Here is a 24,700-nt window from a genome sequence, read left to right on the forward strand (position 1 = left end):
TCAGCTGCTACTTTAGGGACCTATGTGCCTGCTACAGTGAATATTCAAAGCTGCTTAATTTGCACATCACCAGCTCTGAAAATTGGATAGTTGAGATGTGATTTCCTTCCTAGCCTTGAACTCTTTTATCTCCTGGATGTGTGAGCATAGAAGAAGGATTCTAAGCACTAGAAATACTCACAGAACTGATATAAAATGACTAAGCAAAGTGCAAAGGGAGCATCAGAGCATTATATTTCATTTCCAAACTGTTGGTGTATTTTGGAAAGTGTAAAAATATTCCTGCAGAATTTATACATTTATAAATAGTCCCACTAAACACTAAGCATGTGTTGAGGTGCTGTGTGGGACCAGAGCCCTGGAAATCACCACCTTTTCCTAAGTATAGCATTAGAATGATAATTCTGTCAACAGAGGAAAAGAATATATAGTCATACCATAATCTGCAGAGTGCTGTGTAATCTTTCAGGGACAGCATAGAAGGGTGTTTTACATATAGCTATGATGAGAATGTTTTCTCAGCCCCTCTGTGACCTTGCATTCAGCATGGATCTGTGCAAAAAGGAGAAAAAAAGCAAAAAAGCAGCCTTCTAGTGTGGCTCTAATGTTTTCATCTATTTTTTCAATTATGTGGACATATAAGTTGATTGGAATATCTATTAGGCATTTTAAGTACTGTGGAAGGAGGCTTGCAAAATTCTTTTAAAGAATTTGAGCAGTAACTATTGGTTTCTTGTTTTGTTTGTAAACTTTTCTAGTAAGTATGGATAATATAAATAATGGGGGAATGACAGGAAAATTAGTTTAATATCAGCCTGGTGATAAGAAATGGGAACAGCAAAAAGCAACTGAGTGTATTTACCTGCTGTTGCTGATAATTATTGGCCTTTAACAGAAAACAGTTGTCAGTCATGCTTGTTTTGTTCTTGCAACATAAATAGAAGCTTATATGAATTAGGAATCCTTATCTGGTTCCTGTAGATTTCTTATTTATGAGAAAACAGTGTTGAAAAAGAAACTGTTCCTGCTCTCAGGCATTTTTCATACACAGCCTCTCACTTCATCCTGTAAAACCATTGATCCTGCTGAGATCTGCAGGAGGGGGAGGGTGGTTGCTGTGTAAATATCACAGAGCTGCAGCTTAGGCAAAACCTTTTATGATATCAATTAATGAACGTCCTGGTTTAGGGCAAATTTGGGAGAAAACCTCCAAAGGCCCCCCCACCCTCCAGGAGGCAAACCCAAGCGGCCCCTCCCCCATCCAGTTTGGGAAGAAATTTCCTCAGAGAGAAGTGGAAAAAAACTGTTTATTCAACAGGGAAAGCACTTCCCAGCACAAAAAATGAGCAATACCAAACAACAAAACCTCTTGCTGCTCTGAGAGATGACAAATTCAGAAAGTCTCTCTCCTGTGGGTGGTAGCTTGGCTCAGGCAATTCTCAGTCTCTCCAGTGCTGGAAAATGCCACTGCCCAGGCCAGGTCCTGGTGCTCCCCCAGTCCAGAGCAGGTTCAAATAATTCCAGGGAAAAAAAAACTTTTCAGGGAACTTCTCTGCTTCAGTCAGTCAAAAACTGATTAAATGCAAAGGAGAGGTCTCTCCCACTGTCCACCATGGTGACACTGTCCAGGAGAAGAAGCGATGGAACTCCTTTCTCTGTGTTTTGCAAACAACCCCAAAAGACATTCCACTGCTTCTCCTGCCCCTCTCTTCACTCTCAAATCCAACCTTAAAGGTACAAAACTTATTTCTGGGCTAAACAGACCAATGGAGGAACATTTCAACATGACTAAGTCACCCTAGGACACTTGGTGTTTCCAGAAGTTTTGTTGGCAGAGCTCTCGCTGCTTGTTCTGCAATCAGCTGCTGTGCTCCAGGTCCAAAGAATCATTTGGATGAGCCACTCCTGGGGCTGGGTCCATGTGTAGGAGTTGGGAGACTCACATTCTTGTCCACTGAGTCTTAAATTAAGACTCAGGTCAGAGTCAGGTGTCCCAATCACACCATTCAGGTGTCCAAAGATCTGTAAAATTTCTGGTGATTTCAGTGTGGCTGTGGTAGATATGTACCTTTGCTCTTTTGGTTGTGCTTTCTCACCTGGAAGATGGAAATTATACACAGAGGTGTCATAACTATAAATGTATGAAAGATGAACTCAAGTCCAGCAGCAAGTGGTCAGGCAAATCAGAATGGGGTTGGAAGAGACCTTGGGGTTCATCCCATTCTCCCCCTGGCATGGGCAGGGATAACTTGACCAGTCTGCATAGAGCCCTGGCCACCCTGGCCTTGGACACTTCCAGGGATGGGGCAGCCCCAGCTTCTCTGGGCAACCTCTGCTGGAGCCTCAGGACCCTCACAGGGAAGAATTTTTTCAAGTATCTCTAAATGCAGCTTCTGTTTCCAGAGGAAACCCTTTGATGCACCAGAGTGTTTGCTGGAGTCATGGGCAGTGAGTGTGACTGGTGATGATTAAACATGTGTCGGCTGGTGTCTGCCTGCTCTGCTTTGTTTTCATGCTCATTTAGTTCTATTGATTCAACTGGAATTACACCAGCAGATGATTGGGGTCACAGAGTAATAAATCACTTCCTTGACAAGTGCAAGCCCCTGGCCTGTAAGCAGTGCAGAACTGATACTGTAATCATGCCTTACATTGGTTTTATGCTGGATAAAATTCATTTGCATGCAAATTGTACATATGTTGGGTTTGTTTGGCTCTCTGAAAGGTGTACTTGATGGCTGCCTATGCCATGTTTTTTCTATAAAAGATGGTTGATAGTGGTGAAAATAAGGAAAAGCAACTAATTAAAACCAGGCAGGAGATGTGTGCAAGTTGGACAAGTGGGATGATGTGCAAGGTCAGTGGTTTGGTGCTGTTGTTCAAAAGACAGATACCTTCTTTTTCCTCTGGTCTGATTCAGAGCTTGGGAGAGTTCTGGGTTACCTTTACATTTTTTCAGACCCTGTGCTTTGTTGCATGATGACTTTTGACCATCAGGAAGTGGTTACAAAAAATCAGGCAAAGACTTCTTGTGTGAAGCTCCAATATCTTTAGAAACAAAGGTGAATCAATGACTTCATTGCACATTCCTCTTCCATAGGATTACTCTCAACGTTGTCACTGTACCAAATGAGTTGTTTTGCCCTCACAGTCACTGAAGTCAGGTACACACCCTGCCTGCTTTTCACACAGTGAGAGGGAGAACTCCTTGTGCTGTTTCAGTTCTTCCCAGGTGCCAGTGAAGTGAAACTCTTTATAGTGCAGTTCCTCACTTGAACTTCTTGTATTCTCTTGATCTTACTGTGTCCATGCTCTCCCAGGAGAAATTCTCATCCTCAGGGTCCTTCTTAGTGGCTTTAAAGCTCAGATTTCATTTCTGTGTTGTGTGAAGGGCATGCCCTATCCATCTTTCTCTTGAGGTTATTGAGGTTAGATGCCTGTGACTGAATTCCCCTTTGCTGTTGGAAGATGTCACCAAGTCACACAAACGAGGTTGGAGTCATCTCTGAGTGGTTCAGGGGCAGAACTTGCTTCTGCAGTTATGCTCCATGTCACCCCAAGGTCACCAAAGCCTCACTTTGGGGTAGCTCTCAAAGGTGTCATGTTTGAGCTAGAGGACCTGCAGTATTATGAAATTGGGTTTTAATCTTGTCCATCTTTGACAAAAGAAAAGGTGGTGATCCTGTCATGGCAAGAGGAGTGTTTGACTTTACTCCACCAGCACTTCCAGGCTGGAAATGCAGTGAGCCAGTCATTGAGAATTTCTGTTTGTTGGCTCATTTTTTTTTCCCTTAACACTTCAAAGGACATAGCTTGATTTATAAATCCAGCTATGACTGAGGAAACTCTTCAATTCTGTAATTTGGATAGAAATTCAAGAATTATTTCCTGGTGCTGTTCTGGTTTAGGTATCTGCTCACAAACAGGCTTAACTCAGCCTCCTGTGGCAGCTGCTGCTCTGTGTAGCCATTGCTCAGAGCAGCTTTGCTAAAAATGTATTTGGGAGTCGTGAACTATCCCTCTCATTTCTGCTGCTGCTCTCACCTCTGCCTCCACCTCCCCTTGGGGCTGGTCTGGCTCCACACAATCGAGCATGAAAGTCAAGTAGAAGCCAAGGGCTTTGCTGCAGACTGAACTGGGGCAGCACTGGGATTCTGTGGTTGGCAGAGAATTTACCTGATGTCAATACATTCCATTCTGCGTGGGGATAGAAGGGAATGAATGAATCCTTATGGGTACCATGGGGGCAAAACAGGTCTGGTTCTTTATGGTGGGGCATGTGCACCCTCCTTGTGTGCATTCATCCAGGGGTTCCTGTCAGAGGACTTTCTGTTTCTTGTAGGCTCTCAGGTGTTGATGAAAAGTAAATAATTGGGGGAATTCTGTCACATTCACTCATTCTGAATAGTGCCCTGTTCCTCAAATAGTCCTGTGGTTTTCCAGAGGATTTCTCCTGGTGTGAGGCAGGATGGCAGCACACAGCCCATCAGGAGCACAATGGATTTTTCCATGTTGCATCTTGGATGTGCATCAGGGTCTGTGTGTGTTTGGAGCACAGCTGTGCTTTGTGCTGCAGGGACACATTGCTGCCTTCCAGAAGTGACAAACCAGTGGCCAAGTGAGGGGTGGGAAAAGGAAAAGAGTGACAGTGAAAGGAAGTGTTTTGCCAAACTTCAAACTTCTGATTGATGCAATTTAAACCAAGCTTTCCCCAACTCTTGTTTTGTGACTAACCCACTTCTAGCTTGTTGTCCTATGAATGAAGGTCTTAGTTTTAATCTAAATATAAAATTATTTATGGAGGATTATGTTGTGCTTGATAAATACACTGCACAACAGTCCTACTCTAAATTTTCATCCTCTTTCTTGTGAGGTATTTCAGCTGTATTTCATTAAGTTAAATTGTACCAGTAGAGTGTTAAATGGTAATTCTTAAAAAAAAATTAATAATGCAGAAAATTATTTAGGAAAGATCATTATAAATTTGATGTGTTCTTATGGAGTATTTGTTGGTTTTCACCAAATGATGGATCATTAATGCAATGAAGTTGTGTTAAGTATTGGTGTGTTATCATGGAATTGTGCTGTTGAGAGCTGTTCCATGAGAGGAAAAAGCAAGTGCTTATTATGGAAGTTTCCAAAGCATTTTAGTGTGGGAAAAAATTGCTAATATCCCATCCAAGTGAAAGGTATAATGTGGCCTTTGGATTTAGCATGATTCAAAGTTGAGACCACTGAACTTCATATCCTGCTCTTCCCAGTTTTGAATGGGTACATTGAACTATGAAATGATAGTCCAAATAAATAAATTGACTTCTGTTTACCACATGAAGGAATCTAGATTGGGAAAACAAAATCTGTTTACTAACAAATGTAGTTCCATTTTCTGTGAATTAGCCTGAATATTGCTCTGCACAGCAAGAGCCCTTCAGAGGGACAAGATGAGAGATGCCTTCTATGAACATTTCCTGAGAGATGCCTGAGGGTGAGGGGGTTGAGCTTTGGCCATGGATGTATTTTTCCCTTTGTGTCTGCCTGTGCAGCCACAGAGATCGGTCTGAAAAGAAAGAGCAACAAAAAAACCAGATGAGTAGTGCATATGTTAACTGTGGAGAATGGTGTTCATCTGAGCCTGTGGCACATGTGGGCATGTTCAGCTGGCATTTTAGCTGACATTTCATATTTTACATATCTGATGCAGGTCTTGATACATCTGTGTAGGTGAATGTGTGCATGAAGGGTATATGGAACCAGCTAAAAGTGTTTCCTTGCATATTGAGGCATTAACTGGGACATCTTCTAGTTTTTGTAGTGCAATTCTTGCACAGGAATGTCACAGACTATTTCAAATGACATTTTTTAACTGTGGATCAGTGGAAGGAGAGCTTGGTGGCAAGGCTGGGATTGAGAAGAGATGGAAGCTAGAGCAGCACCTTCCTCTGATTTCATTGAAGGATATAAAAGCACAGACAACTTTTCACACCATAGTTTTTAGTAGTAATGATGGATCTCCATTTGAAAAGCCTTAGGTTTGCTTTTGTGGAGCACTTGGGCACAGGTGAGCTTTTAAAGACAAGATTAGTCCCTAGGGATGTGTTGGAGGAGGGTGCATGACCTCCAGAGAGCCTGTCACACCTGTGTGCTCCCTGTTCCAGGGCCTGCTGGCCTTGCTGCCCTGGAGGCAGATGCTTCAGCAGGACCTCTCCAGGAGCTGGCCAGTGCAGCACAGTGCTCCTGAGGATCCCTTAGCTCTGCTGCCATGGAGCTGTACTGGAAGCTGCAGGATTGTCTCTGTGCCTAAGAAGAAGTTCTGAGTTCCAGTTCCCAGTATAAGGACTTTTATCTGCCATATATAGCATGGAAATGACAAGTTACCGTAAATATTACTGCCACAGTGTCTTTTAGGTTTGTGCCAATCACCAGGGAGTCACAGAATGGTTTGGTTTGGAGGGGACCTTAAAGATGATCTCATTCCAACTCCCTGCCCGGGGCAAGGACACCTTCCATTGCTCCAGGTTGCTCCAAACCCCATCCATCATTGTGTTGTTACAGCTCAGTAACAACAGGGGCAGCTACTTCAGGTTGCCATGTGCAGCTGATCTGGAATTTGAAGCCTGGGATGCTTTGGGTCTATAGTGCTTATTAAATGGAAATTTTTGAAATGCACCACCCCAGGAGCAGATACTTCCATCAAATTAAATTCAACCTTGAACAGATATTTGTATAACTCATTCTAGGCTTGACTAAGTGGAGAAGAACATGTTAAGAATAATGTTCTTATGGATATTGCAAAGGAGAACAGGCTTATGCACCAAAATTAGTAGCTGATGAATATGTGTTAAAATGGTGATGAATTTCATGTCAGCATTCACAGAACTGTCTTATGCTCCTCTTACTACAACTGAGAGAGATAAGACCTCAAGAATATGCTGCTATTTTTGGAAACAAAGATTTCTTTGGAGGAGACTGTTTCCTGTCTTTGCAGCCAGGAAAAGAAAAACATTTGACAAGGCTTTTTGCAAATGTTGCTGAGAAAATTGAGGAAAAAATAGTGTTCTCTTATTTCCGTCTCTGGTGTGCTTTAATCACTACCCATTATTTTAGAAATCACTTGTAACAAAAATGGAGATAAGAGTTTGAATTGGAGGATGAAGTAGTGTATTTATATTTATTGTCAGTGTGAGCTGGGAGTGCTTGTTACAGAAGCCAAAGGTAACTTTTGTCAGTCTGTTATATTCTCATATGTAAATAGAAAACAGAATGGGGTACCCTTGCCTTAGATATCTTTTGAAAATTCTTGAAGAGGATGTTGTCAAATGAACCATATGCTATGCTTATAAATTAAGACTGTTTTTATGATTATTTCTAATACAAACGTACTATAGATGTACAAGTCTTAAATTTAACCATGTAGTCAACTCCTGCTTGTTTAATAAGAACAAGGCTGTCTTATTACAGCCTTTTTCAAAAAGTTTCACAGGATCAGTTCAGACAGAGCCTAAGAGCCCTGTTGTCATGTTGATAATCTACATGTTTCAGGCAATTCTTTCATTTAAAACTGCCCAGGAACTCCCCAGCAAAAACACTGGAATGTGTTGTCCTTCATTAGATGCTTTTAGCAACATCTTTTCTCTCACTCCTCTGAAAAGATCAGGAAAAAAAATATAAGATGTATCATCCAACAAGCTGTTGTTGTCTGCTCTGGGGCTGTGTAAACCCTTGTGCATACCAAGGGAGTTTTACAGAAATATCCTGCTGCTCCTAATTGTGGCAGTGTTGGCAGGAACAGGCTCTGCATTGTGGGTCCCTCGCTCGCTGCTCCCGGGGTTTTGATCAACACGGCTGAAATCTGAGCCCAACAAAAGTCAATGAGAGGTTTGTCTTTGATTGCACAGCAGCCAGGATTGCTCCCCAGCTGTTCCAGACACAGGCAGCATCCTAATGAGGAGAGCACACCAATCCCAGTGGCTGATTTGCAGAGGGAAAAGCTCATTCCTTGAGCAGCGAGCTGTTTGAATATAACAAAAGCTTTTTAAAGTTTAAGTCCTCACATGAGCGACTTCATAATCTGATAGAAGTATCTCAGGTCTTAACAACTGAATTTTGGAATTCCAGCAAGAATTTCTTCATGGAAAAGGTTGGATTGGGCTGCCCAGGGAGGTGGTGGAGTCATCATCCTTGGAAGTGTTTAAGGGAAAACTGCACGTGGCACTCAGGTCTGGTTGATATGGTGGTGGTTGGGCATGAGTTGAACTCAGTCTTGGAGATCATTTCAGACTGACTCTGTGAACTCTCATGAGATCACATAAACCTGCATTATTGTGTTAATCCTGTGAGCTGGAGTGGATGGAGTTGTCCAGTCAAAACATGGCCATTGTGGATTGTTCAGAGCAGCCTGGGGCACAATGAGCTTTAACATAGGGAAAAAGGACAGGGGTGGTCATGTGTGGTTTGAGTTTGGGCAATGCTGCTGTGTTTTACACCATTTAGTTTAATATTTCAATAAAATATTGGTCAGGGAAATCTCAAAGTTGGCACAGTGTTTGCCAGCCAAAGACTGCACAGTATAGACTTCAAGGTGGGTTAGGGAGGTTGACTTAATGAGCAGTGATGACCTCAAACTTTTCACTTTACTGTGTTTCTAATGTTATTTTAGAATTCTGAAAAATCTGGAGGAAATCATGGCATGTGAGCCACCAACACTGCTGTTAATGTCTGACTGGCACACTTGAGGTGTGATTTATTAATTGAGTGTCTTGCTCATATTCTGGTGTTTTTAAAGAGCCTGATTGGAGGCATTAGTTTGGGCACAGTATTTGGAGGGGGGAAAACAATATTGTAATAATTACTCTAAATTCATCACTATGTGCTGCTGAAATGCATGTGACTAAGAGTTTTCTACACATTTTACTAAATAGTTTGTCATGTTTCCATTTGCTAAATGTTCAGGTATAGAGTAACCAATTATTTAATTAGTTCAAAGAAATTTATTTAAATTAGAACTCATATCTTGAAACCTTATCAAGGAATAGTTGAGCTCAGAGTTATTTTTTCTGGGGTTTTGGAGGGGGAGGAGGTGAAGGTAAAGGACATTTGCTGTTTAAGAGGATTGTAAAGGAAATGAGTTTGCAGAAGTTGAAGATAGTGCATGGTTTGAGGAAACTGGAGGCTTCCTGTATGACTTTAGGCAGATCACTTGACCATAGTGCCTTGATTTTACTTACCCATGAAATTGGGCCAGTGAAGAAATGTAGATAGTTGGAAGGTCCCACTTAGTTTTGTATATAAAAATGAATTTTTGGAAGGCAGAAATCACTATTTGAGGGCAAAAGATTTGCAAAAGCAGAAGTGCCTTAGTTCACAAGAAGGTTATATATGGGACAACACAGCAAGACTTAGGGGTTATTAGTACATTTAGAATTTGGTTGAACTAAAATGAAGGCAGTATTTCACTGAAATCTTTAAGATGTGATGGACCTGTATTTATCACTATTTAATATTTAACTATCTAATAATCTTCAGCACTGCCCATTTTGCATGTCAGTGTTCCATTTGTGAAGAAGAGTTTCTACAAAAAAAGAAAATATCAAAATGCAGCAAAATGTGAACTAGATGCAGTCTTACTGCTCAGGCTCAGTGCTTCTTGTATGTACTTCCAGAAGCTTGTGCAGTTTGTCTTACAGAGAAGGCAAATTTGGGAGTAACAGGGATGGCTTGTTAAAATTACATTATTCAACTGCAAAGGTTTAAAAATACACCCTGAAGGCAGTCCTGTTATCTGATAGGCTTTTGTTTCCAAGCTCATCCTTCAGCTCCTCTCTGCAATTGTTTTCTGTTAAACAAACCTTGTTTTCCTCAGGTTTATGGGTCATTGATAGTATTGGGTTTCACACAGGCCAGCTGCTCCCAAATCAGGTCCCTTCCTACCCCAGCCAAGGGCAGACAAGCCAAGTGGGGAGCACACAAGTGGGGGCTGCTGGAAGCAGGGAAGGCAACATGAACATTGGAGTCATTTTATTTCCAGCTTCACTGTCAAGGCTTCCATGAATTTTCATGCTCATTAGCAAAACATTGAAAAATGTAGTGTTAAATTACAGTTGTTCCTTGGGACTGTTTTGTTGCTCCTTGGGACTGTTTTCCTAAACTCTAATTACAAAAGCCTGGAACGAGGAGCCCCTGGCAGGGAGGAGGCAGCATCTGTCACACATGGGGATCTACAAAAGGAACCAAAATCAACTTGGAGCCTTTCCCTGCCACCCAGCAGTGTTACAGTGATGTCAGGGGTTTTTTAATGTCACAGTGTGGTGAGGCAGTGTTTGGAGAAGGTCTCTGCTGTCCCAGCAGTGCCAGGCTGTTGCTGCTCCCCTTTCCATGGCTGGGGGGGCAGGAGCAGAGCCAGAGCTGAGCCTGGCACGTGCCAGGATGGAAAGCCTCTCTGACACTGGGCCTCTCTCGTCTGCTTTAAGAATTTTCATGTGAGATAAGCAACACCCAGACACAAAAAGCTGTAGAGTGTCCCTGTGCTCAGTTCTAGGTGAGCATCCCTCCTTAGCAGGCAGTGTTTGGGACTGCAGAGAACAGCATTGAGCACCCAGAGCACCCTGGTGTTGTTTTCTTCTTGCAGACCTGTTGAACATTGCTGTGATTTTTAAGGCTAAATGAGCCTATTGGGCATGGCATGATAGAGAATTGCAGTTTTGGGACTTTTTGCTTCATGTCTGATGGAGCCAGAATGGCAGTTCTGAAGTGTCCCTCACTCCCCTGACACAGAAAAATACCAGTTGCTGTAGTGGAAGATGCAAAAACCAAAGAGCTACCAATTGTAAAGTGCTTGCAGGCATATTTTTCTAAATGTGGCATTTTGTAGCAGGTTAATGATCTGGAGTGTGAGCTTTTTTTAACCCAACAAACCATAGGTATCATGTTCCTGAAGATTTATCTTAAATCTGATTGCACTTGGCCGTGAGAGCACATGAATTCTAGTGGGATTATCTGGCAAGATCTGACCTTTATTTTTCAAGTTTACTATTTGAGTAAAACTAATTGCCAGTAAATAATACAAAAGAAAGGCCTCTCACTTCCTGTTTCAGTTTGCTTCATTATTTATTTTACAGGGTGGTTTCTGGAGGGAGTAACCTGTTCTAGCAGTCAGCTGGGTCTGCATTCACATTCCTGTTCAGAGCTGGGTCATTGACTTATCCAGTGATCAGGAATGGATTGCTTATCTTGAGGGAAGCCAGGCATATGGAAGAGCAGCTTGCCCAGAGAAGCTGTGGCTGCCCCATCCCTGGAAGTGTCTAAGCCAGGTTGGACAGGGCTTGGAGCAATCTGGGATAGTGGAAGGTGTCCCTGCCCATGGCAGGGGGTTGGAACAAAGTGTTCTTTGAGGTCCCTTCCCACCCAAACCATTCTGGGATTCCACAGAGGGATAAACTCCAATACAGATTAGATTCTTTTGATAAAGTGCATTGTGTAAGGGCTAAGAACTGTTACTTAAACCAACTGCAATTATGAGTCTTGTTCCAAAAAGCATGTCAGGAGAGGAATTCCATGTTTAGCTGACATCTCAATTTAAAACTTGTTTTACACCTCACTCTGTCAACACAGAGTCACCTCCTGTGTGTGGGAGAGGAGGGATTCTGGAGGGACCCACTGCACCAAAAACCTCTCGAGAGGCAGGAGCAGCTGGCCTTGCACACACAGATAGTAACTAGGAAGAAAAGGGTTTTTTTTGTTGAGTCTGAATAAAAATCAGGACAAACATCAGTTGTTAGAATGTGCCAATCAAGTGCATCTTGGTAAATTCATGTAGAGAGAAATTTTAATTTAGAGCTAGTGTTCAGTCTGTCACCAAAGAAATACTCGTCAGATAAAAGTGCTTCAGATCCCATGATATGGGAAACCAATAATTATGAGATACAGTGAACAATACAAGGTAGAATTGCTAAAGGGATTAATTAGCCTTAGTGGAACTAACCACTATAATTGATGCAAATATCCATCTGCAGCCTGCTGAGACATTAGATAGTCATCACACACCTGCTCAATTCACCAGCCTTGCAGAACACAGCTGTCAGAATGATTTCTGGTTGGGCTTTTTCTTGAGCATACTTGACTGTTTGTTCTTTTGTTGTTCAAAATGTTTTCTTTCTCTTTCCTTTTTCTAAACAGCACTTCCATGATGGCAGAAAGGCACAACAACACATTGAAACTTGCTGGAAACAGCTTGAAGCAGTAAGTGGCAAATTCCTCAGATGTGACATTTAAGTTGTTTATGTATTGTTTTCAGAGATGTTGTATATGGAAAAAGAAAGGTATAAGGATAAAAGTTGTAGAAATGGGATTTTTAAAACACTGCTGTCTTAAATACACTTGCAGTCCTCAAAAAGTCTGTTTTAACAGAAGACTTGGCTTCTGTGGGCTCTTTGTCTATCACAAACAGGATTTCATTTGCTATGACTTAAAAAATGTGCTAAGCATTGCTGAAACTGCAAAGTCCCTAAGGTCCTGTTCAGATATTCCTCTGGAAGTTGAACAGCTTCATAATGTGTGCATAAATTGAACAGGAACATCTCTTGAGTCACGTGCTGCTTCCCAAAAGTAAATCCATTGGAATTGTCATTCATGTGATGAATGAAAAGTGAGGCTGTAAGTACAGGAGAGGATAGAAAGGGGCTATGAATGACCAAAAGTCCTTGCAAATTTATTAATCTTAATAACTCCCTCACTCACTTACAAAAATGAAGGGGTTAAGTGTTGGAACAGAATCTGCAAGACTGGAAGTGATGCTAAAAGGGAAAAGTGCTGAAATACGAGCAGCCTGGATAATGGAACCAAAAATGTGCCTCTGGTAACTCCAGTTTTTTACATTTGTTAATATGGAAATGTATTCCAGTGTAAACAAGAGAGCCCTAAAATCCTTCGGTTGTTACAACAGATTGTTTTAGTGGCAGACATGAATTTTAGGCAGATTTTGGTACCTTTTGCTTCCCAAAATGAAGGTTTCTGTTTTTTCCTTTCAGAGTAAAAGGCGGTTTGAACGTGACTGCAAAGAAGCTGATCGAGCTCAGCAGTATTTTGAGAAAATGGATGCTGACATCAATGTGACAAAAGCAGATGTTGAAAAGGTGAGCTGGAGGGTGGAGACTGTTTGTAAACATGGATGTGATAGATTTGCTTCCTAAATGTTCCTGGTAGGATAAACCCCCTGAGGCTTAGTGCCTTACTTGAGTCAGTCTGTAGGTTAATTAAAACCAGTGAGGTGTCTGCAGAAACCTTTATTTATATAAAAACTCTAAATAGATACAATCAGGGTTTTTTAGTAGGTGATATCCAAATTTAACAGAGCTGATATGGCTTTAAAGGAGTTTATGCAGACTTAATTTTGACTTAACACCCCAGGTTCTGTGACAGTCAGGATTTTGAGGGCTCCCTGAGGGTTACTTGCCGTTTCCACACATTTTTGTTCCTTCTGTGATCCAGGTAGAGCCAAACTTCCTGCCCTTTGAGCAGCACTTCAGAGATTTCACAATGTCATTGGATGCAATGAAGAATTATCAGAATTGTTTTTCATAATTGTAGATTTAGAGCAGGACAGCTTTCTGTGTGATGCAGAGTCCTGGAATCCATGCTTGTCACAGATGGCACAAGGCTTTTATTTTCACTTCTCAGTTGCTGGCTGGTTTTAGACTCATTTGTGGGTTTTTTACAATGATCCCCACTCAGTGAAGCTTTTGAACTAATGCTTAATTTTAAATGTCCAGTCCTGTTTCAGCACATCTGTCTGGAAATACTTTCTCTCTTTAGTTTGATTCAAAATTAGATGTGTGGATGGATGCTTAAAGTTTAAATTTTACTGGTCCAAGTCCAATACCTGTAACTTAAGGAAGCAATGAAGAGGAAGGAAATGTTTTAAATAGCTTCTGCTTTTGGAGTTACACATTTGCTCAGAAGATGCACTAATGTAGATCAGAAGCACCACATTACAATGTGCAAGGACAGTTTTCTCCTCCTTAAGTTTGAGTCAGACAGGCACAAAATAGCCAGAACATTTGAAAATTATTGTTTCTAGAAGGAAGAAAAAAAAAAAAAAAAACAACCTAAAGAGAAAGGAAAAAGTAAAAGCTGAGGCTTAAAATATGCCAAATGTTTTGTTGCACGGACAGGAAAGGAAAGTGAATTATAGGTAAGAAATCTTTCTAGTCTGAGGTCTCCTTGTAAAATGTAGGTTTTGCTTCTCAAGAGGTTTGCTTTATTCTATTCTCAGTTACTTCAGTCCTGTGAAGATATGAAATATAAATTTCCCTTTACATCAGTGGGATCTGTGTTTCTGGCATGCTGAGCATCAGAATGTTGCGTGGCAGAGAGCATCAAGGGTGCTCTTGGAAATGGGGACAGTAAATCATAAACAAGCTCAGAAAATTTCCCCCAAGTGCTATTGCATATCAAAGGACAAAATACCTCTGTGGTCTTGTAATTTGCTTGGCTCTTAGTTGCAAATTCACCATGTAGATTTGATCCTTTGTTGCCTTCTGGATTTGCCAGGGCACTTGACAGATGAATGCATGTACAGATTGTTAAAGATGTGGCACCACATGTGGGTTTTTCTAACAGAGAGGGATCATCTCTGCTTTATCTGTATAAAGTGATTTTAGAATAATTTCATAGATAAAATTAGGGCTTGCCCTAGATTTTTTCCCAAAGCTGGGGTCATGTCAAAGGGATATAAAGACATGACTTACTGTTTGAAGTAGGAGACTGAAACTCCTTATTTCTACATACCTTTCCCCAAGGCTGATCATTTCTGGTCAGAGTAAAAGGTGGCATATTGGTGATACAGCAATCTAAGTGTGTTAAGTAAATTCTGGGAAGCAATTTCTTATCTTGGTGCTCTTTTCCAATGAAGCAGAGAGGCTTCCCTTTTAAATTCCTCTAGCTTTTTATTGTATGAATTTGTAAATTATTTATCGCCAAATGAGGCTCAGTGGTATCTTGAAAGAAAAATCTGTTAGTTATGCATGTTGGCAGCTCTCAGGAGAAGGCATTACTCCACTTTCCAGGCAGTCAACAGAGTAGATGGGAGAAGGAAAAGGTTATCAAAATGAGTGGAATGTGAACTAATATTACTGAACAGAGAGAACAGTGTTTTCCAAGTGCATGTGTTAAACTGGGTTCATCCATGTCAGGCTGTGAATAATGGCCTTTCTTTGCTCCCCTCTGCCCGTGTGACTGGGAGGCTCTTGCATAACTCCCAGTGCAGAATGGGATATTGTTCCACCAGCACTGCTGCTCTCCCTGCCAGGGGGATGCAGGGACTGCTCAGCTCCAAAGGAAGCAATAGGATGACTTCAACCTCCTGCTTCTGCTCAGCAGCTCTGATTCCTCTTGCCTCTTATGGCTTGGCTGCTATACCCCCAAAAGCTCCCAGGAATCCACCTGGCCAGGAGAATGAGCAGTTTGGCTGTGTCAGAGCTCTTCTCTTTGGCAGAACAAGGTGCTCCTCAAGCAGTGGGGCTGGTTGCCCTCATTTCCTTGGCTTGGGATTGACACCTTGGCTGTTTCACCTGCCAATATGAGCAAACACAGGAGCTATTTTTTGCATCACACAATAGAGTGGATGGAATTAATGCAATTAAAATTCTGCAGTGATCACAATGACACATACAGTCAGAAGAGAATGCAGCTGCAGTTTCTTAATGCTATGTGAGGTTCTGAAACATTCACATCTCTTCATCTTTCAAGTCTTTGTAGCCTTTGACAACTGCAGTAGGAAATTCTGTGCCAGAGCTGCCATCTACCAGCACTTATCCCTTGCCCAAGGTATTACAATTTGGGAGCATTAAGTAACTGGAAAAGTGGCAGAGAAGCAGAATAAGAGTCACTTTCCTCCTTATTTCTCCAGGACTGCTTGGCAGGGCTGGATGTGGAGCTTGGGCATCATGTACCAAGGACCACATTCCTTCTGTAGGACCAGGTGTGTGAAGGGCACATCCCTTCTCTGCCCCTTCTGTGGCCAAAATGGGCTCCATCACCTTGCCAGGCAGCAGCCTGGTAGCTGATCTTGGAGTGTTTGGCTTCCTTTCCTCTCAGCTCCCTTTTTGGTAGTAGGAGCATGGAGCAGGAGCTGTGTTCAGTCTCTGCAATGATCACAGGGTGCAGGAATAGAGGGACAGTGGAGCAGGGCACCTGAGATCCCTTCCCTGTTTGCACTGAGCCTCTAAACCACCAGCAGCCACAGCTTGCAGAAATGTTTGTGTCAACACAAAATGCAGTGTAGCAAAGTCAGGGCAGGAAGCTCACTGTCTGTGAAAATATCCTTATAAACTAAATAAATGCTGCAATATGCTGATGCTGTAGGTATCACTGAAAGCTTTATTTCATTTGGATCACAGTGGGTTGTGTGCTTTAAAGCACTTCTCTTTCAAAAACCACAGAGAGGCTGCTTCAATTTTTTGACCATTTGGGGAAATGGTCTCTGTCGCCAGCAGGGAGCCACTGTACATATAAGGCAGAGCTCTATTGTTCCTGCCTTCTCCTAGAGCTGCAAGCACTAAAAGCTGACATCTTTATGGGATAATGTGGTACCCAGTGGTGCCTTTGCAGACTTCTTGTAATAAAATTAGAAAATCAGCTGGCTTTTCTAAGGGTTGCTTTTCCAGGTAGGCATTTCAGAGTCTGATTTTAAAGAGGAAGTGGCTGAGGCCAACCATGGGAAGGGTTTGCCTCTTGATTTGCTCAGCAGTTGTGGTGAGGAGAGTGGTTTGAAGTACTTGGTGTCAGGCAGGATCTGTCCCTTGGCTGAAGAGGAACATGGTCAAATGTTGACCTTAGGCAATAATCTGAGATACTTAGGAACTTTAGATGTTATTTGCCTTTGGTTTTGAAGTGGAGAAACTGAGGGAAGTGGGAGTGATCTCCAGTTTACTGAAATCTCTAGCTTTCCCCTGTGCTCTGCAATTTTCAGGTTATGTCTGCAATATCCAAAATGTTTTGGAGACCCAGAATAGCTTAAAATTTGCATAAAGCCTTAAAATAGAGTATCACCATGATAGTAGTTTTCTAGTCCATAAATATAACTGTGAGGAGTTACTGAGGTTTCATTTTCTCTTTTCTCATGCCACATTACCTGAATTTCTGCACGAAGCACAGAGTGTGTCCCTCTCCTTACCCACAGGAACACACTCAGCATGGCTTGGGGTAGCCATGAGCTGAATCAGAGCAAAGTCTGACAGAATGCAGGTGTAGAAATCCTGCTAATTGGAACCTGGGATTAGCTGATCTTCCTGTGTGCTCAGCAGTGCTGTCAGGTGGTGGCTGCTGCTCCAGCCTCTGTGCCTTGTGTGGGACACAAATCCCTTCACTGGGAGCTCACACATCCTTACAGTGAGGGCTGTGAGAAGCTATTCTGGGCTCTGGAGACATCTCAGGTGAGTGTTTCAGCAGCTGAGTCACAGTGACAGTCGAGTCACTGACATCCCCCAGACTAACCTGGAGGAAATCTCCAGCTCAGGGCTCTGCTGCTGCCACATCCCTGAGGTTTAGTCAGCACAGTGTCAGCAGGAAAATTCACCATAACCCCTGGGTTGAGTATCTGGCTTCTGCAGACTGTAACTACTAAATAGGTCTGATGTTTCAGGAGATGCCAAGTCATCTGCTCTGTGATGGTGGGACTTGTATCCCTTCCCCCTCCTGCCACATCAAGGCACCCCCTGGCACCAGGAGTGTACCAGCACTGTAGGAAATGTGCAAAGGTGGTTTTGCAAGGTGGAGAAGACTTCCAGTGCTTGTGTTATTAATATTGCAGTGAGTGGTTCCAGAGGCTTTGCTTTTCCCATTGTTTGCTGGGAATTTATAGAGATAGAGCAGCATCAAAGTGAAATGTGCAGGTGAGGTGTGCCAGGCCCAGCCCTGAGCAGGGTGCAGGAGGATCTGGCCTCTGCATTTCTTGTTGGAGATTTGACACTGCAGAAGACTTTCCCTGTGTGGTGGTGAAGTTTTTTTGTATGTTGAGTGGGCAGCTGCTTCTCTTCTGCTCCATAAATGGAACTGGCTCCATGTCTTTGCTTGTGATGTGTGTCAGACTTCTCATCAATTCAAATGCTGGGTAATGTGATTTAATGTTATTTCTCTGTTATTTAATGCAGACCCCAATCTCCTTCCTGAACTGCTTCCTTCCTAAAGGATGATGCAGTGTGTGAATGCAGGGAGTCCCTCAGGAGAGCAATTTGCATTTCTGGAAGAGTAAGCCTTGTTTACAGCCTGCCACCCCTGCCACTCCACACAGAGCAGCTGTTTCCCTTTTGGAATCATGACTAATTTAAGAGGGTCGATTTCTACTCAATAGAGAGTTAATGACTCCAGCAGGAGTGTCTGGGGAGCCTAATAAATCTCCATATGTACCCTATACATACCCTGTGCTTGGTGATAAGAGATCAGAGAGCAGATCATGAGCCAGTTTTAGTGAAAGGCAAGGAAATCCAACTTAAATTTGCTTTTAGCAGTGCTCCCCTGCAGCAGTGCTCCATGTGGAAATTTGACTGAATTTTACAACTCTTCTGGGAGGTGATTGCTAAAGGGAGGGGAAGAAAGTGTGAAGGGGAGGATTAAGAATATCTCCTGAATTAAACAACTGCAGTTTGAATCACCAGTGCAATAGAACTGATGTTCTAAACTAATGCAAAGCAATTATTTCATGCTGTACAGTTGCAAAGCTTCTTTACAGTTATTATTTTTCTGTCAAAACATTAAAACAAATCTTTTCACCTGCTGAGAATTAAGGCCTCAGAATTTAGCTAATTCAGTTTGTGAGCTGTTCAGTTTCAGTGAATCATAGAATAGCAGGTTGGAAGGGAATTGAAGGATTGTCTGGCCCAGTGCTCCTTGGCAAAAGCACAGTCTAGACAAGATGGCCCAGAACCCTTTTCTGGGTTGCTGAATTGTGCCCCATGGTGGGAATTCCATCATTTCCCTGGGGAGATTATTCCAATGGCTCATTGTTCTCACTGTGGGCAGTTGTCCCCTGGTGTCCAGTTGGGATCTCCCCAGGGGTAACTTGTACCAATTTCCCCTTGTCTTTTCCATGTGACTCCTTTTAGAATCTCCATCTTCTCTGTAGTCACCCTTCAAACCCTGGGACACAGTGACAAGGCACCCCAGGCTTTCCTTCTCAAGGCTGACCTAACCCAGGTCACTCAGCCTTCCCTCACATGGCAGCTTCCCTGTGCTGGATCATCTTTGTGGCCTTTCTGGACCTTCTCCAGTCTGTCCAGGTATTCTTTTTGTGTAGTGGAGACCACTGAACACAATATTCCAGATACAGCCTGACAAATGCTGAATAGAGGGGGTCAGTGACTTTGTCTCTGCTGGGAACCCTTGTTGCTGCAGCTCAGCATCACCCTGGTCATTCAGACTGATTCACTTCCCGGAGAGAAGTGTTCATTTTGCCCATAAAACTGGTCTTCAAGGCTACAAAATTTGTCCTGGTAACTTTTTCAACCCTGACTGTCCCTTCTGCCTTGGCTGTGTTTGTAAATTCTTTCTTGGAGGGAGAGCACTAGAACTGTGCCCAGTATTCCAAGTATGAGCTAAGCAATCTATTACCCAGTCCTGAAATTTCCATTATTTATATTCAAGAAATAATTTCCATTATTTATATTCAATACCCAGATTTATACATGGCAGAGTTTAATTGCTTATGTAGTACAACTAAACTCCAGAAATCATTTAAACACTGTCAGCCAGTGCTCCAAATATATCTTTTCTAGTTACCTCCTCCATCAAATCCACATAACCTTCCATCCACAGAGATTATCCTTCTTTTATAATGAATTAGGCTTGCCAGATATTCTCATAGAACTGCATTTCTCAGAGCAGTCTGGAAAACTCCTGGGTGTTTGCAGGGATTTACAGTTCAGTCATCCAGAGAGTTTGGTTATTTAATATTCATGGCATGAGAATAGCTGTGCAAGGAGACAAACTTTTGGGGCTGAGGCACAGTTATTCCCCAGCGTGCTGAGAGGGGCTGCTGTGCTGCTCTTCTTAATTAATTTAGTCCATCTCTGTTGTTAGAGCTTCAGCAGGACTGTGTAGTTTGGGGATATCTTTTGTTAGTGTGAGTTTCTGAGTTCTGGCAGGACTGCACTAGATAACAATTCCTGAGATGTGGTGAGGAAGATTTTCCATCCTCTGTCAGTGGTTTGCTCATTTGTATATTATATTCAGCCAAAGGATTTCAGGGACCCACAGAGTCTCAGATTTTTCCTCCACCTCTTGTTAAAAGAAAGAATTTTTTTTCTTTTTGTTTCTTTTGCTGCTGTTATTTTGCACCCCCTATTCTACTTTTTTTTGCTTTCGGGAAAGCAAATTTCAAATCCTTTTTCTGCTTGCCAGTTCAGAGAGACCCAACTGGTTATTGTAAAATAGTAAAGAGGCTATGTAAATCCAAGCCTGGAGCCCTGGCCCTGTTTTGAAGTCTGTGGCAGGATGCCCACTGTGATTACTGATCCTGCACACGCTGCCAGTGCTGCTGCTGCTCCCGGTGCCCGCTGGTCACAGCACCAGAGCCTGGAGCTGAGAAATCTGGGAGCAATAGAAAGCATTCCTGAAATTGGTGAAGTCTTTCTGAGTCTGCCTTTATCATTAAGCTATTTTTGAAGGGATTGGCTAGTTGAGGGGAGGAGGCAGGGGTAATTTTTTGGTGTGTTTGCAGTTTAGTCTGATCTTGGGTTTGCCAAAGACAGATCTGTTTTGGCAGGCAGTGCCTGGCAGTGATGCATCTCACATGCTGTCTGAGCTTGAAAGAGAAGAGGGGGTGCAGAATGGGAGGAAAAAAAGAAGAAACAAAGTGACACCAAAGTTTTGACTGGAAACTCTGCCATTCTGGACAAGAGCAACTGCTGAGGAGTTGAACTGTTCCACTTAGTGTGGACCAGCTGAATTACAGCCAAAGTTTTTTTCTGCCCTTTTCAGTTATTCATATCACTCCCACCATAACAGCCCTGAGGAGCTGCATTTTTTGTCTGTGTAAGCCCAGAAGACAGTGTGTCTATTGACCCTTTTGCTGTTTCTGGAATGTGTCTCAGAAAGTTGTTCTCAGCAAAATATCCTCATTCTTTTCTTCCATTGGAGACCAAAATGGCAGAAAATGTGCTTTATTTTTAAAAGTTTCTCTTACACTTCACCACAAGTTGCATTTCCTATCAAAGGAAGCTTGGGAGAAAAGGTAAATGGAACAATATAAATTAATGTATTTAATTCTCTAAGAGCCTTCATGTAAAGTGTAGCAGTTTGCAAAAGTTTTCTTACACTTTCAGGGTTGACAGTGCCCATGATAAAGTGTCCATATTCCCTTTCCCTGTTTAATTTTCCTGTTCAAAGACAAAGTATTAGGACTGATTTAATTCAGATCAATGTATAAATGATTGCAAGGATTATGCATAAGTTCCCTTGTCTGTAATTCTTTGGTCTTGTTCTGCTCTGCACTGATTGCTGATCATATTGATAAACTGCAGGTGGTTTCAAGCAGGTGATAAGAAGTTTCACACTAAATATATTTCTCTAACATGAGTTATTTCAAAGGTTTGAAGGTTAACTTTCTTCTAATTTCTTATTTTAAAAGGGAAAGAAATACCCCCTTAAATACTTCAGTCAGATTTCAGTGCATCAGTGTCCTACCCTGGCATCTCCTTTCTGGCATCTCCTGGCAGAGTCATTTATTTGAACTAACTTTGGTATTTGAGAGTCTGGTTTTTGCAACTCAGTTGTTAAGAAGAAAATCTGCAGGAAATGTAGTTAAAATCATCTTGAGAGATCAATGTTTGTGCTCTTCCTGGTACCTTAAAAGAGATGCCACAGTGTGTGTTGCCAGCTCATATGGCTATTGAATTTAGTGTTGTGTTTCACTTAGTGTTGTGCTGCTGAGGCCTGATTTTTTTTAAAAAATATTTTTTTAAAGTACTCAAAACAGCCACAGGAATCAGCACTTTGCAAGTTAATACTTGCTGCAGTTAGCTACTCTCCACTGTACCCATTTATTTTGGGGCAAGAAACTGTTACAAAGGTATGTTTGGGGTGGGAGATGTGTGAAATCTGTGCATCTTTTGCAGTGCCAGGCATTTGGAAGCAAAATGCTGCTGTTCTCCCCACAAACCCCTCAGGTGTTCATACCCTTTTTGCTTTTCTACAGTGCTGAAAGGTGACCTCATTCTCTCTTCCTTTGAAGAGGGGAGATTTTGCTGCACTGAGTTCACCTCTCACAACTGAGCAGTCTGTCAGCCTGTGGAGGAGGATTGTGTTTCACATATGGGGCTGGAAACTGAGCTCCTGCTCACTCATCCCTGCCCAGTTAGAGGAGAGAATGTGGTGACTGAAAGCTGCATCCCAGTATTGTTCTCCTACATCTGAAGTCATCATCTGCTTTTCCAGACCCCATTTTTTCCAAAGCCTTTCCTCCTGGAAATACTGTTCAGAGCAAATCCTTTAACATTTACTCTAAGAAGCCCCGTCTTAGAAAACCTTCTCTGAGGCTGTTTGCATGCACAAGTGAGCAGCAAAGAAGCAAAACTTCATTTTCTGTAAAGCCCAGCTATAAATTACTCCTGAAATAGCTTCTGTGACTCTCTGCAGTTCTGGGCTACTGCATCCATTACTCTGAATATGAAAGTTAACATCATTGACTGGTTTTTATCATCCTGTGCTTCAGCAGACTGCAGGAGTCTCACTATAAGGTACAATTCTGTTAGACTAGAAGTGATGATGTTAGAGGAAGTGACATACTGAAATGAAGTAATAAAAAATTCTAGATTTAATATTTTTTTTAAAGATCCAAATACCTCATTGGAAAGGTATTTAAACAGTTTGAAGCTTGCCAAGTTGCATTAAGTGGCCAAGAGAAACAAAGCATCACTAGGGCTCTTACATAAAAAGTTCTGGTTTTGGAATGCACCCAATTTTGTTTACTCATCTGCTGCCCCCACTTATTTGGGGCCAGTTAAGATCATTTTGGAAACTGAGTGTCTACTCTTGTATACATTTAGGTCAGAGTTACTTTGTGGTATCCAGCCAATGAGTTTGCTCATGAAAATGGACTCTGAGGGCTTTAATGCTTGCTGGGTCTGCCTGGAAATGTGTAATAATGGATTTCTTGTTTTTCTGCCTCAACAATAGAGTCAAGGGACAAATTCCTGAGTTGCATTATTTAAAATTATATTTTAAAAAAGAAAGAGATAGCTGGATGAGTGGGAGAGGGGCTGGTGTAAAGTCAGCTCAGACAATGGGAAAGGGGAGAATGGGCCTCAGAAATGGATATTGATCTGCAGCAGCTGGGATGTGAGGCAGGGGTTGGGAGAGGAGTGTGAACCACTCTTACAGCTGCCTGTCTTTGTTTTCCTGCTAAATTTGTGTTTATGGCACAAGGATATATTGTTTTCCACTTGTGTTTAATGTAGCTGTGAGTGTGTGGATGGTAAAGTTTAATAAACTTTATAGCACTTGGGCAGGGAGATGATTGATGTGGCTTCTTGGAATTTGATTGCAGGAGATGAATTTTCTGGAATTAGGCACTCATCCTTTGCAGGAGTTAGTGGACAGTTAAAACTCCTGGGAACAAGCAAAGCTGAAATGTCTTTTATTGGATTCTCTTATTTGGTTATAGTCACATTCTTCTCCATTTGATGCTACTGTTTCATCTCCTGTGATGCACTTAGTGCCCAGTATCTCCTCTTTCTGCTTGAATTATTTTTGTAGAAAGAATGTGCAGGGGATCTGTGAAATTCCTACAATCAGCTGCAGAAATAATATCTGAATTGAGGTGAAATAAATTATTAGGTGAGATGTGCAAACTTGACAAATGCAGGGGAAGGCTATTTCTTTACAAATTGACATTTGAAACCTCCTGGCAGAATTTGTTACCTTCCAGTTATGATTACAAAAACGTTCCATGATTTAGTATTCCATGGGTTTATTGTCAGGAAACTATTGTCTGCTTGGAAAAGTTCAAATAACCCTGTTATGAACTGGTTTTAATGGGAGCCCACTTCAAATAAGCTAAAATTCTTTGCTGTGTTGTGTCCCCTGAAACATGGTCCTTAAAGCAGCATTTTTCTGCCTTTTCTTAAGGAATAATTCATAATTCAGTGCTCCAGTCAGGGAGGGGGAGTTTCAATGAGGGGAAAGGCAAAGGGAATGTTGGAAGGGAAGAGAGGGAAGAGTTGTTGTGTGAAGGCCAAAGGCAAAGAAGGAAAAGGCATCTAAAGCAAACAGATGGGAGAGGCAGAGGGGAGAATATTGGCCAGTGAAACAGATAACAGAAGGCCTTGGGAACAGAACTGTAAGGGCAGGAATCTGAAAACATGAAAGGGTCACTTGGGGACAGATTATTGTAGGGAAAGAAGTGAGATTAATTGCCCAGTGCTCAGCTATGTTGGGTAGTAAAGCAAATCATCTGTGTGGGTAAAAATAGGCAGGGAGGCATCTCAGCTGCTGCTCAGGCTCCTCTTTCCTTGTGTGCTTCATGCCAGGGCTGTGTGAGGAGTGAAAATGGGCTCTGCAGGGCACACAGAGATAAGAGGTTTTACCATGATTGTGCTGGCTAAAATGAGACAAAGTTGTTGGGTTTTTTTCCACTTCCCTTTCCCCAGAAAACACTGCTTGCCAAAAAGGAAGGAGCTCCTTAGAGGAAAGCAGGTGACATCCCCCAGGGCAT

The 24,700-nt window shown here is 42.2% G+C and overlaps 1 protein-coding gene across 25 annotated transcripts in view; it reads left to right on the top strand.

The window, feature by feature from the left end:
• FNBP1 (formin binding protein 1) overlaps window positions 1–24,700 on the top strand; it is a 92,784-nt gene that overhangs the window by 37,296 nt on the left and 30,788 nt on the right. For all 25 annotated transcript variants that reach the window (XM_056505192.1, XM_056505195.1, XM_056505196.1 and 22 more), the window contains exons 5-6: window positions 12,172–12,234; window positions 13,023–13,127. In XM_056505192.1, the coding sequence (XP_056361167.1) occupies window positions 12,172–12,234; window positions 13,023–13,127 (168 nt within the window). The remainder of the gene's footprint in view (window positions 1–12,171; window positions 12,235–13,022; window positions 13,128–24,700) is intronic.

The sequence above is a fragment of the Oenanthe melanoleuca genome, chromosome 17 (assembly GCF_029582105.1).
Source record: "Oenanthe melanoleuca isolate GR-GAL-2019-014 chromosome 17, OMel1.0, whole genome shotgun sequence".
NCBI classification, from domain to species: domain Eukaryota; kingdom Metazoa; phylum Chordata; class Aves; order Passeriformes; family Muscicapidae; genus Oenanthe; species Oenanthe melanoleuca.